Below are 18,073 nucleotides of genomic sequence, written 5' to 3' on the forward strand. Positions count from 1 at the left end.
CTATGTCAGCAAGGACAACTGGGTTCTCCCAAACTGTGTATGTTGGGGGAGTTTGTCAGATTTCTGGGCCTGGAGTTCTCATGGATCTGACCCAGTGTGACATTTACATGCATTAAGAACCAACATTCTTCTAACAGTGTCATTTTGTTTCTTCAATCCCCAGGATTAAAATATGGATCCTTGGCCCGCCTCTGAAAACACCGTGACTTCTTTATTAGCCTCTGAAAATACGTGGCTACTTCTCCTGTCCAAGGACAAATATAGTGAGAATTCTTGATATTCTTCTGTAAGACAGGAAATGACAGTACAGGCAGAGCTGGGGGGACTGCAGCAGTCCACTGGGACCCAGGGACATAAGCCTCCCTCCTCGGTTCTTCCTCACCAAGGTCACACTTTGAGTTCTCACACAACATACATTTATTCAGAAAAAAATGCAATAAATTATAATAAAAAAGATAACACAAAATACAGAATCCAACTAGCAGCTTTGCTTAGTGACCAAGACATTTTTGAGAAATATAACAAACAATTACAGAATAAGAATCAGAGAATAGTGGAAGGGAGACTAATGCAACATTACCACATGAGATTGAACCATTTTCCCCCCCCTAAAACTATAGATGCAGAGTCCTTCCCTACCAGTTGGATCTGAATTCCTTACTTCAGAGCTGCTATGGAGTAGTACATTAGAGGTCCTTAGGAATTAGCGGTTGTGGTGCTAGAGGAGGCACAGCAGGACGCAGATCTTTTATGCCTGCTCTATATCTTGTCTCCCCCACCTAGAGATTGTCTAAAATCCTCAAGCCTATGTACACCCCAGGACCAGAGCTGGAAAAAAAGGTTGAGGCAATTAAACTTAGTGCATTTACCTTATAAGGAAAGAGCTAGGATGCTGCACACAATCCCCACTGACCACATCGTTAATCACCCAAAGGGCCCAGGTTGGCAACATACCAGAAAATGCGCCCAGGACAGTCAATGCCCTATCTTTGTGTTATGACCCTGCCTGGCATGTATAACCTATGACCACTTTCTGGCCTAGTGGAGATGACAAAAGTGTTCTGCTCACTGTCTTCCATTGACTAAGTCAACACCCAGCCCCTAATCTATCAGATCTGTAGCTATTTGGTACCAGTAACTTGACTCCTAACTAGTCTATTGCAGGATATGGACATTTTCTTTCCCCCAAAACTCAACTTTTAATAGATGGCAGAACCGGAGAACCATTCAGCTGTGGTGTTTTTCCTGGCTCTCTTCTTTGATGCACCAGAAGAATCAGGAGTCAATGCCCAAGACCTAACATAATGCCTGCCTGTTCAGCTCCTTGGATTTAATGGCAACAGGCAAGAATAACTGGAGGTTTTAATGAAAGAAAACCAAGAGGAAGCCAATTGCATCAGGCAGTTTTACAGTTTGTAGTTGGTGGCTGGTTTGCCAAACAGAGATTATTTTTTTAAAGGTTGCCCCACAGTCCTTGAGTAAATGTAGAGAGCAGAGGGTTGTCTCAGGTGTGAGAGAAAGGTGCTTGGTTGGTCCCACTGCACAATCTCTCTCACATACCACTGGGCAGAGTGGCTGGGAGCCAAAGGGAGCTGGCTGGACAGCCCAGTCAGTGTTGATGAGGGAGGGGGTGACATCTGGTCCCTTGTATGTGAGGAGAACAGAGAAGGGCTTCAGTACTGTTGCTGGGAGAAGGAGCAATATCTCTAGAAAGGCCTGTGTGACGTGCAGACTTGCTTTTTGACTGTGGTGCAAGTTTTGATCCATAGGTGGATTTCTAAGTGGTGGATGGGTCCCCTAGACACCCAGGGTTAGCTCTCATGTAAAATTTGAAAAAGAGAAAGGGGTAGTAGGAAGCAGGACCTGTCAAACATGAATGTTTTCACTCCTGAATACTCAAACTGCTTCCATTATGATTCTCTCACATCAGTGGGATGTCATCTCAAATAGTCCCTAATGTTCTGCTACTAAATGTGGTCCAAGACAAGAGAATATGGTTCCACCCAGTGCAGATCCATGAAAAGGTCAATGCTATAGAGACATACAGGTACCACTATGGTAAAAATGCACAAATGCATGTAACAACCACACACAGATGGTTAACTCACTGTTGAGGACACCCAAGGAGTCACTAGCCTCACTCGGACTTCCTTTGACATGACAGTACTAGTGAGGTGGAGTGCAAGGGGGTAATCCAGGGATGGTAGGGCAAAAGTGCTTTTGAAGAAGGAGTACACTCAAGTCTGAGCTATATCAAGTAGTGCTTTAAGGCCTAGAACAGGAACATCTCGGGATCTAGGCCTAGGGTGCTAAGGACAATCATGACAGCTGGGCAGGGGGGAACACCCCCCCCCCCAGGTAGAGTGTAAATACAGATCTCTTTGCCTTATAAAGAGAGAACACAAAAACACCGAAATATGGTAACTTTGGCTTGGCAATATAAGTCTAAAAGTATTTTGCTGTGTAGTATATGGTAAGGGAAGGATTAGGAAACTCTTCCTTTTTTTTATGTCAACAGCCTCAAAATTCTGCAACAGACCCTTCCTGTGGCATAACTTTGCAAATCATTCTAAAATACTTGGTACCCAAGATCTTCCGCCTCTAGAATCTCGGGGGGTAGTTAACAGAACAGGGCTTATTAGTCTTCATCGCTCCCAAGCAGGAAACCCAGAAGGAACTGGATAGCACGCTGGCGGTCATTTGGAGTCTGTCTTGCCAACAGGTTAGGTGGAGGCCTTAGGAGAAGACTGGTGAAGAGAGTAGCTAGAGGGTAAGAGAAAGAAAAGGAAAACCACCTTGTCAGATACAACCTAAGTAAAGGTTCAGGGATGGGGTTGGGGGACCAGTGGATGATGGCAGTGGGAAGGAAGTGACTGTCCTGTTCTTGGACATGAGGTATGGAATACACTGTGTACACCATATACAGACTGTCCTTACCAACACCCACCATGGCCATTCTCAGTAAGTCGTCTTACCGATCATGTTGGCACTGACGTTGTTGTATTCGGAGAATTTTAAGAGTTCTCGAAGGAATGCCATCAAGTAACGGAAAACATTTCTATGGCATCTTGGAAGCTGGGAAATCACCTGCCATTTCAAAATGGGGGTAGGCAGTGAGGAGAACAGGTAGAAGAAAGGAGGGAGAAGAGCTTAGAGCTGCCATAAAATTAGTTGATAATCCAACCTTTGCAGGACCCCATTCATCTGCCACAACTCTCCTTGATTTACTCATGACCAACGTAGTACCTGCCAGGTGATAATTTCCAAGTCAGAACGGTCGTACCTTCTGACCCCTGTGCACTCAATGGCCAGGCCACGCCATGATCACACATTCACGTGTACACCTCATGTCATAAGCAGGCTGGTGTTACTCTGGGTTTTTCTCATTTCCTCATGATGAGAAATGGCAGGTCCCCATGGCATCTGCCTAGCTGAATAGTTTAATCTGTGATGTCATTTAGCATGGGTGGGAGCTCCTCCCAATACTCACTAGTCCGATTCAAAGGTATTCTCAGCTATTGTAATACCAAGCAGACAAAAAGAATGAAGGCCCACGTGTAGTGTTAGCCAGAACCCCATGTGTGATCGGCTTCAGCCACCTTACACCAGAGTAGAGGTATCCACCCTACCCAATGGGCCAACCAGAAGATGGTGCAAAATATAACAGGAAATAACACAACATAAAATGCTCACGGTTCCAACTCTCAATGCTGGTGTCAAGCCATGAAAAACAGATCCAGACTCATCGTACCACGTAGCTGGCTTCCCATCTGGCTTTGTAAATCCACAATTTCTCTATGGGGGAACCTGCCCCAAACACATCTTCAGAGCAATAAAACTCACCTGTCTGCAGACCCGGGGATCCTGAGCAGAGTCGAGGCATCGCTGATACAGCTCATAACAAATGACAGGCTCTGGCAGGGCCTCCAGGAAAATGAGCAGTGCTTCAGCTACAGAGTGATTACTGCCAGCTGGAGGGACTTCAGTCAAGGCAAAGAAGGGTATACAGACACCTGATTTGCTTCCCTCCTCAAGCTCCCACACTGATCTAGTTAGAGTGTGATTATTTTATTGGTCCATGTATGTGGCAGCTGAGTTGTTATAAAATTGATCAGACTCTTAGGAGGTTAGGCCCAACTTGTGTGTCTGGGGACTACAGGCTGCACAGTGACAGTCCACACTGGATCAGTCCTGGAAACTAGTCCCATCCTCCTCCCTATCACAGTGACAGCATGTGGGGTAGCAGGAATGATCAACTGCCCGAAGCATGACAGTACCAGTGCTGTGGGTCCTATTTGCCATGGTTATTAAAAGTCATTGTTACTTATCTCGTCTTTTCAGTAAGAGTCTGATACAAAGAAAGGTCAGATTTTCCTAAAAGAAACTCAAAAACAATTGTATAGTAAGTGACTACCTTATAATAAAAGACAGTTATGCAGAAAAGATGGAAGCACACAAAATCAAATGTAGGTGGGAAGAAGAGCTTGGCCAAGTACTCATCCAGCTTCATAAGCCTTTGTCGAAAAGGATACGGATTGTCTCAGGAATGCTGGTATCCAGGCAGTCTATGATCTGCTGTAACTCTTCCTGCATTCCAGGCGTTTGGAACAGGTCCTCCTACCAAAGGGGTCACAAGGAATGGAACAAGGTAGATAAACACTCCCAATGTTTTAAAGACCTCCCAGGGAGCAGGAGAGCAGCAGGAAGTAAAGGGAAGGGTGGTATGCACATTCCTGATTGGGAATGGAGGTGTGACAACAGTGCCTGTTCTCTTATCATCTCTATGGTTTGTGTCAAACTTTATTTCAAACCAGAAAGTTATCTTCAAAGGTTTTAGCCTGTACTTGATACAGCAGGGGACTGGATGGCTGGATCGGGAGACTGGGTGTTCCCACTTCTAACCTGCTGACAGGGTAGAAGGCAGAGTCCAAACAGTGTAACCACATTCAAACACTGATTACAGGTATTACCCACTTTTTGAAAGCTCATGTTATGCCACTTTTTCATGAAAGACCTACATAAGTACCTATTTTTACTAAATGAAAGCAATCTGAAGAGAATTTTTGTTTGTATTAAAAAAAAGTGAACTAGCATTCAGTGTTTGCTGTGCAGCAAGCCATCACATAGGCAGGCCACACCCCGAGTAGCCAGAGGAGCCCCGCCAAGCTCGTTCCCCAAAAACCACACTCGGCATCTTAGCATCAAGCCACCACAGTTTTGAACTGTGTCTGTGAGCATCTGCTTTATCTCCATTTATCTTGTGCACTCCTGGTTTTACTATACATTAGTGCTATTTTGAGTTTGACGTGTTATTTGTTATGATTTGGTATCAGGGGTGTCCCACTTGCAGTCTGCATGCAGCCCAGGATGGCTATGAATGTGGCCCAACACAAAACCGTAAATTTACTTAAAACGTTATGAGATTTTTTTGTGATTTCATGTCACAATGTATTTAACATGTGGCTCAAGACAACTCTTTTTCTTCCAGTGTGGCCCAGACGCCAAAACACTGGATACCCTAGTGTCATTTTGGGGATCTGGGAACACTCAAAAGTATTTTCATATAAATTAACGGTAACTGCTTTTACACCATTTTGGCTTAAGAAAGGTTTCATAGGAATGTTCTACTTCTGGATAGTGGGAGACCTATATTATGGAATGCTGGGACAGGAGTAAATGGCATGTCCATGGCAAACCTTGCTCTCAAGTTCTACTATTCTTCAGTAGGTAAGGCGACATTGCCCTTCAATTTGGTCCCAAGAAATATCTCTGTTTGGGGGAATAGGTTGGGGGTGATTAGTATATTAGGTAGGATATAAAAGAAAAATGAGGACCAAATTTAGAAAATGGGCTTGAAGTTTGCTTTGAACTTTGAGATCTGCACTGCCTGTGTGACAGCTAAAACGGACAGAACAGACTCAGGTACACAGTGTGGTCCAGGGGAAAGCCTGTGTAGCTGGGATGCAGGAGCACAGGGTTTAGGACCCAGCTCTGACACCATGCTCATGCCCTGATCCTAGTAAATCAGGTCGCCTGCAAGCTTTAGCTCTCACATTTGTCAACAGGGATATTCTCCTCTGCCCAGGCAATCTGACAGTGCTGCTGTGTGGACGTAGCTTGGGAGAGTTGAAAGCTCTATAGCTTGGGTGTCAAACTCATTTTCATCGAGGGCCACATCAGCCTCGTGGTTGCCTTCAAAGGGCCGAATGTAATTTCAACTCCTTAAAGTTGAGGAGTAGTTACATTTATATAGTCCTAAAATTATACTTGGCCCTTTGAAGGCAACTTTGAGACTGATGTGGCCCCCCGCCCGCCCCCCGGTGAAAATGAGTTTGACACCTCTGCTCTATACTGACGTGAGGTATTATCATTTCTCACTGGATTCATACACCTTCCAAAGTTGCAGGGCAAGCCCACTCTCACTTACCTGGTGACAGGCGTTTCTGGACAAGTGATCTACCAGAAGCCAGATCTCCTTGGGGACCTGAAGGGGTTTCTCACTGGTGCCTTCATCCAAGGGAACCATCTGCAGGAGGGATTTCTCCTAAGAGATGAAATTCTGTCTGTAACTTATCTCCTTCAAATTCTGCTTAGTTAACTGAATACAGCATAACAAGAGCCAGAAACACTATGAAAAGTGTTAGATTCTCCTGAGAGAATCTAAAAGGAAAAACCAGAAGTGACATAAATTGGGTCAATAACTAAATATGAACTTGGACACTAGGGGAATAAACTCAATTGTCTTACATTTATATAGTCAAATATAAATTATATGAAAAAGATGTCTGAAATGGGTTAAAAGGCATCTGGACGTAGTCTTCAGAAAAATCCTAGTGGAGAAAACAGTGACCAACTTTACTGCATCTTCCCCCCATCCTCCACATCCAGCTTAAGGTCATATATTATGTATATTTAACTTTAGGAAATTCCCTAAATTCCATGTACAACCCCCAGCAGTAGCTTTAAGGGAAAGAAAAGAAACATTTTACTACTTCCAGAGATTGTGTACACTAGAGCAGAGTGAAGGGCTCTTCTTAACATTATGTTCTTCAGTAAGCACTGGTGACCTTTTAAAGCCACTCTTTCTAAGGGAATGAGAAAGAGAAGGAAGTATGACAATAGCTGGTTCCCATTTGAAATCTATTTTTTTTTCACATTGATTTTGCTTTTCTTTCTTTCCCCAGGCTTCTATCACTTGATATTCCTGTTTCCTAGAGCTACCAGAACTTCTATCAGTGGCTCATCCTCTAACTTCTTTCTGGTTGCGAGTATTAAATCCAGGCATCCACATGATAGCTGAGCCAAAACCCTGTCTATAATGCACTCTGCTCACTTTCTGGACCAAACTCAACACATACAAATTCTTTAGCAGATGCCACCAAACTTACCATATATAAATTATTCAGCATTGATTCAAGAAAATATCTGACATCCAATTGGTACTTTTCCCGTACTCAGGCCTTAAGGCAACACAAGGTACTGTCCAAGATGAAAAGACAGAACATGGCCTGCTATTAACGGGAAATGGGCTGGAAAGCAGAACCTTCACAATCCTTGGTGGTTTAAAAAGGTTAATAAAATGTCAGTAGGTTATATACATCATCCACTATCCACTTTCAAATTCATGTATGATAATACAAAATGTCACACTTGTGTCTCTGAAGTCTGGAGAGAGATCATACGCAAGAAACAATACTTTTTAAAAAGTCCACAAATTATCCAGAACTCTGATTTTCAAAGGGGAACCAGGCACACTTCGTCTTCCTTTAACAAGACACATTTGGTGCCTGATAAGCCCACACATTGTAATGTTACTGCTAATAACTAAAGCACAAAAACCATAACTATGCCCTCTTCACCATGAAAAAGCCTTAATTGCACCAAATAGGAAGGTCACGTTGGATACCATATGAAAGTGCTTTACCAATATTTTTCAAGCCCATGTTTCTCTGCTGATAGCCCCTTGTGGAACCAGGCACTCTCCAGGTGGGAGAGGTGGAAGAACATTTCACTAGGTTCCTCCACTGGGTTTTCAGCAGACCTGGGTTCTAGGTCCCTCTGCCCCACACTCCTGACACCCCTGATGTCAGGAGCAGTACAATTCTAGTGAGTTTTTCCATTGTGCTGGGCCTTAGTTGTCTCATCAATAGAATGCAGAAAACACCCAACCCTGTTTGAAGACAGAGAGCTGGAGTAGATAATCCCTTATGAGCTCATTCAGCTCTATGATTCTATTCTTATGCTCTGTTTCTGGCCATATCTGTGTATTCTTTTGGGAATTAATCACTATTATCACTCACCCCAAATCACTCCTAATGCATGAGTAATCCACTGCTGGTTTTACTACTATTGCAAATGGAGGACAGCTAAATGGTACCTTTCCTCTATCTCGTGAGCTTTCAGATTCATCAGATAACTCTTTCGTTTTTTTCTCACTTCAAAAACACAAGTCTGGACCCTTGAGTCCTACTGCTTTTATGCCATGGGTCCCAAAGACTTGACCAGTACACTAATTATTTTCCCTGTGCTTTAGACACACTAAAAGCCACCTTTGGGGGGTTTTCACAGAGTCAGAGATCTCTGATATGGGGAAGCCTAGGGACAAATTCCAAGGACCACAGTTAAATGTTAATCAAGCGCAGGGAAATGCATAACCAGCAAGATATTGCATTACCTTTTCTAGGAAGCTGTCTTCTTCCTGAGAGCAGAGCAAGAGAAGAAAGTCATTGACAGACAGAAAATGATTAGAATTAATTTACAGAATTGGAAACAGATCAGTATTATTAGCAGTCAACTAGCTTACTAGGTACATATGCTTTGAACAGTTTTAAATTCTTCAAATAAATCATGACTGTCGAAATGGACCACATTCTCTCCTATGCCAAATTCTCTGTTACGTACACATAAAATTTTTTGTGCAGTTTGCTGAGACTATCAATCAAGAAACATTCATGTGCAGTCCTACAGTTCTGTGCCCTTTGACAGCTGCTAGCTGACCCAGTCAAGTGCCCATGGGTGTTTCCTTCTCATGTGTTGCTTGGAGGCAGGCCCCGCCACTGCGTTGTGCAGCTTCTCGCTTTACCCTTCACCCTAATGCTGCTTTGATGGAGGAATTTGGTTGTGAGCCTGCTGGTGGCCGTTCAGAGGTAGATGGTAGGTTTCTGTCCTCTCTCAACAGTCATTCTTCTCACCCTAGCCAGCCACACTTCTTTCCATCTCCTCTGTACCCACTCTCCGCCTCAGAGGCCCCAAATACAGAGGCCCCTCTCAAATGTAAATTAATTTCATTTCAGATCTTTGTGGGCCAGAATATCCATCTTTATCTATCCCCCTGTTGTGTTATCCTATAGGGTGTAAAAGAGAAAAGCGGGGGAGGGGGAGGGAAATGCACTGAATTAAGAAGCTTTTTAAGTGTCTCTGTCTTTTGTGCTGTTATTAAATCTAATAACAACAGCAACAGTGCCTACACCACCAGCACTTAGGGAGCCTCTGCCATGCACTGAGAACAGTGCAAAGTAGTATCATTCCCATTTTACAGATGAGGAAACTAGGGCTCTAAGAGGTTAAATTATTTGTCCAAGGTCACATTATTAGGTAATAAGTGGCAGAATTGGGATTAGAACTCAGGTCTGACTCCAGTCATTACCCCTGTGCTTCCTTAGACAACTTAAAAAGGACAATCAGACTGCTTCTTGGACAGAGAGGCAGGGAAAGCTGGGAGAATGTATTCTACTCCACAGTAGGCTGAGGACAGTGCAAAACCCTAGTAACAAGCAGCATAGTTGGCAGAAAGAATACAGGCATTGCTGTTAAGACAGTTCTGGGTACAGATCTTTGTTCTGCCTCTTATTAATTTTGTACAGACCTTAAGCAAGTTACTAAACTTTGTAAAGACTCAGTTTTTCATCTCTACAACAGGGATAACAATATTTACCTCAGAGGGTCAGAGAAGCAGCCTAAACCCAGGGGTGGTGGGATAGTGGCCAGCAGAAGGCCTGGGTCCCTCAAAGTTCCTCATATTCCCCAGCAACTCCCAACTGGAATCCTCCCAATCTCACCACAGGCCACCAAGAACTTGAGTATAAATCCCATGGCTAAGGTCTGATAGTAAAAGGAGAAATGTGATCTTGCTGTCAAGAGATATGCTGAAGGCTGAGGGAGTGGGGGAGTTATGTGTTCTTTGCCATTTCAAGTGAAAATGCTGAGTGCATTTCCCCCAAATAACTATGATGTATGGTGGGTAGGTTGTTAGTCTTATTAGATACATTATGAATTAAACATTCCTTTGTGGGTTTACCTGGACTTTTAAATACCACATATAACATGAAATAAAAATAATCAGAGTGTTTTGTAAAGTATACAGTGTTTATAATTACAATACATTTTAATGTCAAAGTTAATTCTGAGTGCCAAACATCTAATAGTTTTAGAGCACAAGTTTTTCAAAAATGTAGACTATTCAGTAACAAATAGAGAATCCACCTGACAAACTCCATTTTGACTCCCATAAATGCTACATGATATGGTGAGTAAAACTGGGCAGAGTTTTTTATATATATATATACACACACACACACGCACAAATGACATATATATAAAATTTGTATATATATGTAATTTATATACAGAATATATATATTTACATATATAATTTGTATATATATTTATATATAAAAGTTATATATAATTATATATAATATATATAATTTTTAAAAGATTTTTATTTATTTATTTTTAGAGAAAGGGGAAGGGAAGGAGAGAGGGAAAGATTAATGTGTGGCTACCTCTCACGTGCCCCGTACTAGGGACCTGGCCTACAACCCAGACATGTGCCCTGACTGGGAATCAAACCAGTGACCCTTTGGTTCGCAGGCTGGCACTCAATCCATTGAGCTATGCCAGCCAGGGCTAGGCAGAGTTTTTATATATTAACCTGTCAAATCAGGCCCTCAAGGCAGTTTTCTTTGAACAGTGACCACTAGCAGTACAAGGGGCTGTACTAATGCCTTTTTGGGGTGGGGAAGATGAGAAATGAGGCTACAGAGGACAAAGACATGGTACCTGACTTGAGTTTGTAACTGAGTTGGGGTGAGGAGTCCAGAATTTATGGCCTGATATTATCATAATTCACAAATATGAGTTCTCAATAAATGTTCAAACAAATAAACAAACAAAACAGCGTTCAAATGAAGGAGAGGTAGTTTTCACTTGTGTCAGGGGACATTTCACAATAGAGATGGGACCTAACTAGCCCTTAAAAGACTCACAGGGTTTTAGAGGGTAGCAGTGGGGTGAGAACATTACAAGTGTAAGAGGCAGAAATAAACCAAGGCATAGAGAAGGTAAATCATGGGGTTTGACTAGGGAAAATTTAGTCATTGGGTTTGTGGGGAGCATGGGGAGGTGTTGAGAAAAACAGTGGGATATAAATCTGAAAAGGTATGTTGCAGTCAGATTTTGGGGGACCTGGAATAACAGGTAAAGCAATTTCTATTGCATTCAGTAGATGTGGGGGAGACAGTGACTACCTTTAAGCAAGGAAGTGGCAGTCCCCAAAGCTGTATTATAGAAAGATCAATCTGACAGCCCCAAAGAAGAAAAATGCAAGATTAGGCATATAGGGGCAAAGAGGATGTCAAAAGGCTATCAAGGTATGTCAAGCAGGAGAGAGTAAACACCTTAACTAAAAATCAGAAAACAATATATTTTTTTTAAAAAATGAATGTATACCCAACAAAACATTTTGAAAGATTCATCAAAAGAACCTTGATTAGATGGAAAGTAGATTTACACTGGGAGCTGGCAATAGGCATAGAGTAGATGTGAATTACAGTTATTTTAACACTAGGCTCAAGTCTGAAAATAGAAGCACCACTTAGCCCCCACTAATATACAGCATACTCCTAAGGTTACTGTTAATTACTTAGTGCAACTGACCTGCCCACTCTCTGCAAAAGGCTACAGCGCTACACCATCGATCACATTAAAAAAGGGAACCTAGCTCAGGATTTCCCCAGTGGGGCAACACTGGCACACAGAAAATGTACTGCAAATCATTCTGTACCCCAACACTCACCCTTAGAGAAATTTTCCCAGTAGTAAATCCAGCCAAAATAATGTAAAAGAGTCATTGAGAGGCAGAAACACATAATTAAAAAGTTAAAGCAGAAAACTGAATGAATACTAAAGTTCTAGAAAGGAATACTTCATGTGAAATTAAAGAAAAGAAACAAAAACCATACACCTGACAGGGTAAGAAATGGGTGGTAAGATCAGTAAGACCAACAAAATACCTAGTATAGAAATCACTGGAGATGAATTAACCACCAAGTTGCTACTATTATTTTAAATTTTTATATTGTTTTCCTAATACACATGTCCCCAAGCAAATACAGTTCGTCCACCCATCCCTGAATTTTTCTCATCCCTGTGTTTACAAATCAAACTTTTAGCCCTGGCTGGTGTGGCTCAATGAATTGAGCATGGGCCTGTGAGCCAAAGGGTTGCCAGTTCGATTCCCAGTCAGTGCACATGCCTGGGTTGTGGGCCAGATCCTCAGTGCGGGGATGTGTGAAAGACAGCTGCACATTGATGTTTCTCTCCCTCTCTTTCTCCTTCCCTTCCCCTCTCTTGAAAAATAAATACATAAACTCTTAAAAAGAAACAAATGAAACCTTTAACCAGATCTAGTGCATTCAAATCTGGTCTCCTCTCCATTAATTAGTCCAGTCTACAAACAACACAGGAATATTCCTCACTGTGTCACTTTACAGGCTCATACCACTCCTGCTGGTTCTACATGCCCTCTGGCTCTAGCATAAACTCATCTGTTGACTTAGAGACTCTATCCCTTGCCCCCTCTCTACCTAACCAGCTCTACACACTTCACTCTTCCCAGAGAATTCTTGTAATTTTTCACTTTCACCTTCTAACCTTAATTTGCTATGTCACTTATGCCTGGAAGAGCCTGCTTACCTAATGTATTAATACACGTTTCTTAAATACTTGAACTTGACTCAAAATACTTCTATGACAAACCCCAAAACACTTTCCTAGTCCACTTTATTCTTATGTGCTGAACTAATTTCTAGTTATGTTAATGCTACATGAATGAAATATTCATTAAAGCCAAAATAGCCTGATTCTGAGACTGATTTTTATAGAGATTAGCTAGTTAATCAATAAGTTTTTATAACATATAAGGGCTTGAGTAAACAGCACAGGAAAGGAATCTATTGTTAATACAAATTACAAGCTCCATAACTCTCATTCTAAATGACATTCCAAAATATTGACTTCTCAAACACAGTGGACACTAGCCAATAAAGGTGGTTAATGTTTAGATTATCTCTAACCAAACTCCCTATTAACTTTGATTTAGAATTTAGCCATACTGTACAAGTGAGTTCATCACCACTAAATTTCAAAACCCACATAAACTCCATAATACTTTGTATCCAATGTGTAATGAATAAATATAGGTGATTATATGCTAATTATATGCTAGTTAATAAACCAAAAAGTCCATCTTAATTCTGGAAAAGAATAAAGATAATTATAGATTCTCCTCTGTTTGCCACTGGGACTAATCCCAACTATTGTAGGAGTGTTAAAGTGACTGTCATTGAGATGGGTGGAAAGAATGAAAAAGACTTATGCCAGCTACTGAATTCTGCATTTGGTGGGAAGAAGGTGTGGTACAGGAGTCTCTGCACTGGCATGTAGGCAGTCAACACAGGCACTGAACTGGGTTCTGGTTTCACTAAAAATTTAGAGCAAATAATACAAAGAGGACAACAGGTACAATCATTAATAGCATAGTCTCAGAGGAGTTGAAATATCTTGGGTCTTGGAAGAAACAAACTAAGAAAGCATTTCAGAAGGGCAAAATCAAAAGCAGGAAAGGTATTATGAAGGGGGTACAGATAATGTTTGATTTCTTGCTTACTGCTCCACACTGATATGGATGATTTCCTCATTAATGAAACAGGAATTTAATAATGCCAAAATGCAACAGGCTGTGAAAAGAATCAGAACTCCAAATCCTACACAATAAAAGCTTTAAAACAATAAAGAAATGATGACCACACACATACAATGTAATAAGAACTTAGCAATTTTGTAAAGAAAAAATTATCAGGGTTCTATTTTTTTAAACCTAAATCATTTGTGCATAAAAAGAAGGGATGGGCTTCACACGGGGCCATTAACTTCACTAAAGAGTTTGGCTACTTCCTATTCATGATCAAACATGGTTAAATTACCTGATAATATTTTAAATAAAATTTAAAAATTTTATGCTGGTTGAGCCTCCTTTCAGCCACTTTAATATGGGACAATTACAGTAAAGGGTATTATAGTGCTTTTGCCAGCTCTGACCAAAAGGTAGGTTCCAGTTTACTGGAAATAAGGTGGGAAGAGAGAGTTTAAAGGGATAAGTTTAAAAAATTACCAAGAGGAAAAACAAATACAGGAAATGGTGCATTTTTGACTGGGCAAGTGTCCTGGACTCTTAAAAATATTCAATGCCATTGAAGAAAAAAAAGGGGAGACCTCTTCTACTCTAAAAGAGGCTGAAGAGACCTCACCAAATGTATTGTATGAATCCAGATTGGGTTTTGGCTCTGAGAAAGCTACAAAATTCTTGCGACAACAGGAGACATCTCAATATGGACTGTCTAGTCTTCTGAGACACAAAAGCTGAAAAAAACCTGAAAAATGGTGTTTGGGATATGAAATAGAGGGTATAAAAAAAGGAAAAACAACTTCATTTAGAGCAGCAGTACCCAACTTTCTTGGCCCCAGGGACTGGTTTCATGGAAGACAATTTTTCCACGGCCTGGGGTGAAGATGGGGGCAGGGTGGGGAGTGGATAAAGCTTCACTTGCTCACCTCCTGCTGTATGGCCCGGTTCCTGACAGGCCACGGGCCACTAGTGGTCTGTGGCCTGGGGGCTGAGGCTCCTGATTTATAGTATTTTCTAAAAGGTTAAATATTAAATTTGAAAGACAGGTCTATGGTGGTAGAAGAAAAAACAAGCACCATAAAAAAATAACAGAATGTTAGCATATGAATTTCTGAAGAAAATGGTTCTGTCTTGAATAGAGGTAATATCCTCAGTCATGAGGGCTCTAGGGAAACAACTATAATTCCAAGAAAGAATGCTGGGACTTAACTCCAGTGTTTTAATCTGCCTCTGAGTCACAGCTAAAACAATTCCATGGCAACAGAACAGACCATACTCAGACAAGCCAGCAGCCTGCCCATTGGCCCAGCCCTCTGGTGAGACGATATGATCACAGCTCTGGCCAGGGCAAAAGATCAAGGGAATTCTAATGGTACTGATAACATATGGCTCTCATGTCACCTAGTTTTCCTTGGGAAAAAAAAAATCAAGAATACACTTTAATAGCCTTACAAGGTCTGCACACAACAGTACATTCATTTAGAAGAAAACTTAACAGGATGAGCTTGTTACTAAATCAATTTCTGTTACTAAAGATAATACAGTTTCTGTAGTGTGGTGGTTATCACATTCACATCACACTAAAGATAATACAAGCATTTCCTCCATAAGGGCACTAATATTACAGCTTAGTGACAGGGAAGGAAAATCCTCCTTCTTTCCATTCTTGAATCACATTAAACATGTATGAAACTTCCGGGCACATTATAATCTTCTGGAATGTTGATATGTGCAGATTCCTGGGCCACACACCCTGAGATTCTGATTCTGTTGCCAGAAGTAGGGTGAGGGACCTATACCTGCGTGACAACCCCCAGGGCTTCTGAAGTTCACATATAGGACTGGGCTGCAGTAAGCAGGCAATTTTTACTTAGATTAGATAAGATATAGTGAGCAGCTGCAGACTGGAGGTCAGAGAATCTGGGTAATCGATGTGTCACTAACTATTCCTCTTTGGGCAAGTTCCTGTCTCTGTGCCTCAGTTTTCTCATGTGTTTACTGAGCATAATAATACTGCCTCTTCCACCAATTGTACCTCACACACATGCCACTTTATGCAAGTGACTTAGAAATATGAAGAGCGTAACAAACAAGCATTCTATCTTTGAGAAGGGAACCTTTAATCTAATTCAGTGAATTTAGTATCACCTATTATATTTCTGACAAGAGCCAATAACATTACCGTTTCCTCTTTCCTTTCAGGCACAATCTAATGAAAGCAGTGCTCGAGCAAGTGACAGTCTTATTCTTATTTATCACATGACAACTCCCCCTCCCCACCCCGCCCCCCACCTGACAAAAAAGAAAGCAAAGAGACAATGGAGACATTACTTAATTATTGTGAAAATTTTATCTAAAGGAGGTTCATGTCTTGAAATGTTTCTTACCAAGTCTATGAGTTTGGTAACAGGAACTTCTCGGATTGGTCTTTTCATTCGGCACAAAGCCTCTAAGGATGTACCAAAACAACTCGGGAGGTAATTTCCACTGATGGTCAAAAAGTAGTCTTTGCCTCGATCCAGGTGAAGGACAAGAATATCTTCAATTTTATCTTCCCCTGAGTTCAGGATGGTCACAGCATCTTTGCTGACATACACATCAAGGGAAATGTCCACTGTCTCATCTGAAATGTGAGATGACACAGGGTAAGACAAACTTCCAATGGAAAAAAATGGAGACGAGAACTAACAGAAGAAGTGTCCTCTAAAAAATCAAGTGACAAAGGGGAGACTGGACAAACAAAAGAGGTATCCCCAATATAATGACAGTGAAGGTGAGAGACATGTGGTTAGAAAACAAGAAGTTAAACAAAGGGAGGAGATATGAAGAGGCAGTACATGCAGCAGAGACAACGGTAAAGGAAAAACTCACTTGGCTCCAAGTAGCCCTCAAAAGGTTCAGCCCGAAGCCATGGCTTGCAGTATTGGCTGTCATTAAGTTTGGGGATGAAAGAAAAATGGCAGGGAACCTGTCCATTGTTGCTGATCTGGAACTTCTCCTTTTGTAGTTGCCGAAACTTCACATTCTCAAACACAAACTGGGGAATAACAGACAGACACAAACGTGCATCACTAGTAGGGGAAGTCAGTCAGTTGGATTATTCCATAGAAAATAGGAATAAAGAATGAGGCCATTATTAACCAGGTGCACAACTGCCATATACACTCACCGCTTCAGCCAGCACCATCCCCTCATAGATTATTACACTCATACCAACAGAGGAGAAGTTACACAGGTTTTGCTAGTTCTCTAGGCTACTCTGATTGTTCCTGGTTGTTCAGATATGACTTAGCCAGCAATTCTAAAATAGTAAATAAGAGTGGCTAAAATCTGAGGGCTTATTTTGGGCCAGGTGCTGTTTTAAGAGCTTCGCATGTCTTAACTTGTGCAATCCTCACAACCACCCCTTTATCCAGAAAAGGAAACTGTGGCTTTCAAAGGGTAAGATATTTGCTTGTGGTCATAAATATGCTAGACGGCACTGCTGCAATTGGAATGGAGGCAGTCTGCCTTCAGCAGACATAGTCTTCACCACTTTGCCGTGTCACCTTCTCTGAGTCACCTGATTTTTCCTGTGCTAAGCACAACGGGCAGAAGAAGGTGCTGCTGTGTGTTTTTGCTCACCTCCCTCCTGCTGAGTTCTAAGGAAGGAAGGAAATCATTTTCCATTCTGTCCATGATGCGTACAATATCTTCAAACACTTTCCGATACCTCTTTTCATCGACAACCTTTACCTGAAAGAAAACAAACCTTCTTTTCAGTCTTACATGCTCCTACCTTACCTTCTTGTAAGGTTACCTAACAATTAAAATGTCATTACAGCAATCATTTCAAATAAACTCTAGTTCAAACAACACCTTCAAACACTTTCTGATATCTCACTCCATCCAAAACTTTTACCGGAGAGAAAACAGACCTTTATTTCAGTCTTATGGGCTCTCAGGTTGATGTCTCTAAGAGTCTAACAATTTTTAAAAGGTCACTAAAGCAAACATAAATTAAACTAAGCATTATAGAATCACACACTTTAAGATAAAGGTAAAGTTAACTGGTTAACTTCCTAGAAGAGATAAACGTCTGTGTTAAGCTTGACAATAATAATAAAT

At 41.4% G+C, this 18,073-nt stretch overlaps 1 protein-coding gene across 5 annotated transcripts in view; it reads right to left on the reverse strand.

The window, feature by feature from the left end:
• Positions 1–358: 358 nt before the first annotated feature.
• The window catches only part of OCRL (OCRL inositol polyphosphate-5-phosphatase), a 48,109-nt gene continuing 30,394 nt past the window's right edge, over positions 359–18,073 (reverse strand). Inside the window, exons 16-24 of one of the 5 annotated variants that reach the window (XM_045852242.1) lie at positions 17,591–17,701; positions 16,838–17,003; positions 16,354–16,589; positions 8,675–8,698; positions 6,428–6,544; positions 4,533–4,617; positions 3,844–3,971; positions 2,976–3,087; positions 359–2,763 (exon numbers count right to left, since the gene is read on the reverse strand). In XM_045852242.1, the coding sequence (XP_045708198.1) occupies positions 2,639–2,763; positions 2,976–3,087; positions 3,844–3,971; positions 4,533–4,617; positions 6,428–6,544; positions 8,675–8,698; positions 16,354–16,589; positions 16,838–17,003; positions 17,591–17,701 (1,104 nt within the window). In that variant the 3' untranslated portion in view covers positions 359–2,638. The remainder of the gene's footprint in view (positions 2,764–2,975; positions 3,088–3,843; positions 3,972–4,532; positions 4,618–6,427; positions 6,545–8,674; positions 8,699–16,353; positions 16,590–16,837; positions 17,004–17,590; positions 17,702–18,073) is intronic. The other 4 variants (XM_045852240.1, XM_045852241.1, XM_045852244.1 and 1 more) reach the window with 4 other exon arrangements.

This window comes from Phyllostomus hastatus, unplaced genomic scaffold (assembly GCF_019186645.2).
Source record: "Phyllostomus hastatus isolate PE091 unplaced genomic scaffold, TTU_PhHast_1.1 phas_contig_90, whole genome shotgun sequence".
Taxonomy (NCBI): Eukaryota; Metazoa; Chordata; class Mammalia; order Chiroptera; family Phyllostomidae; genus Phyllostomus; species Phyllostomus hastatus.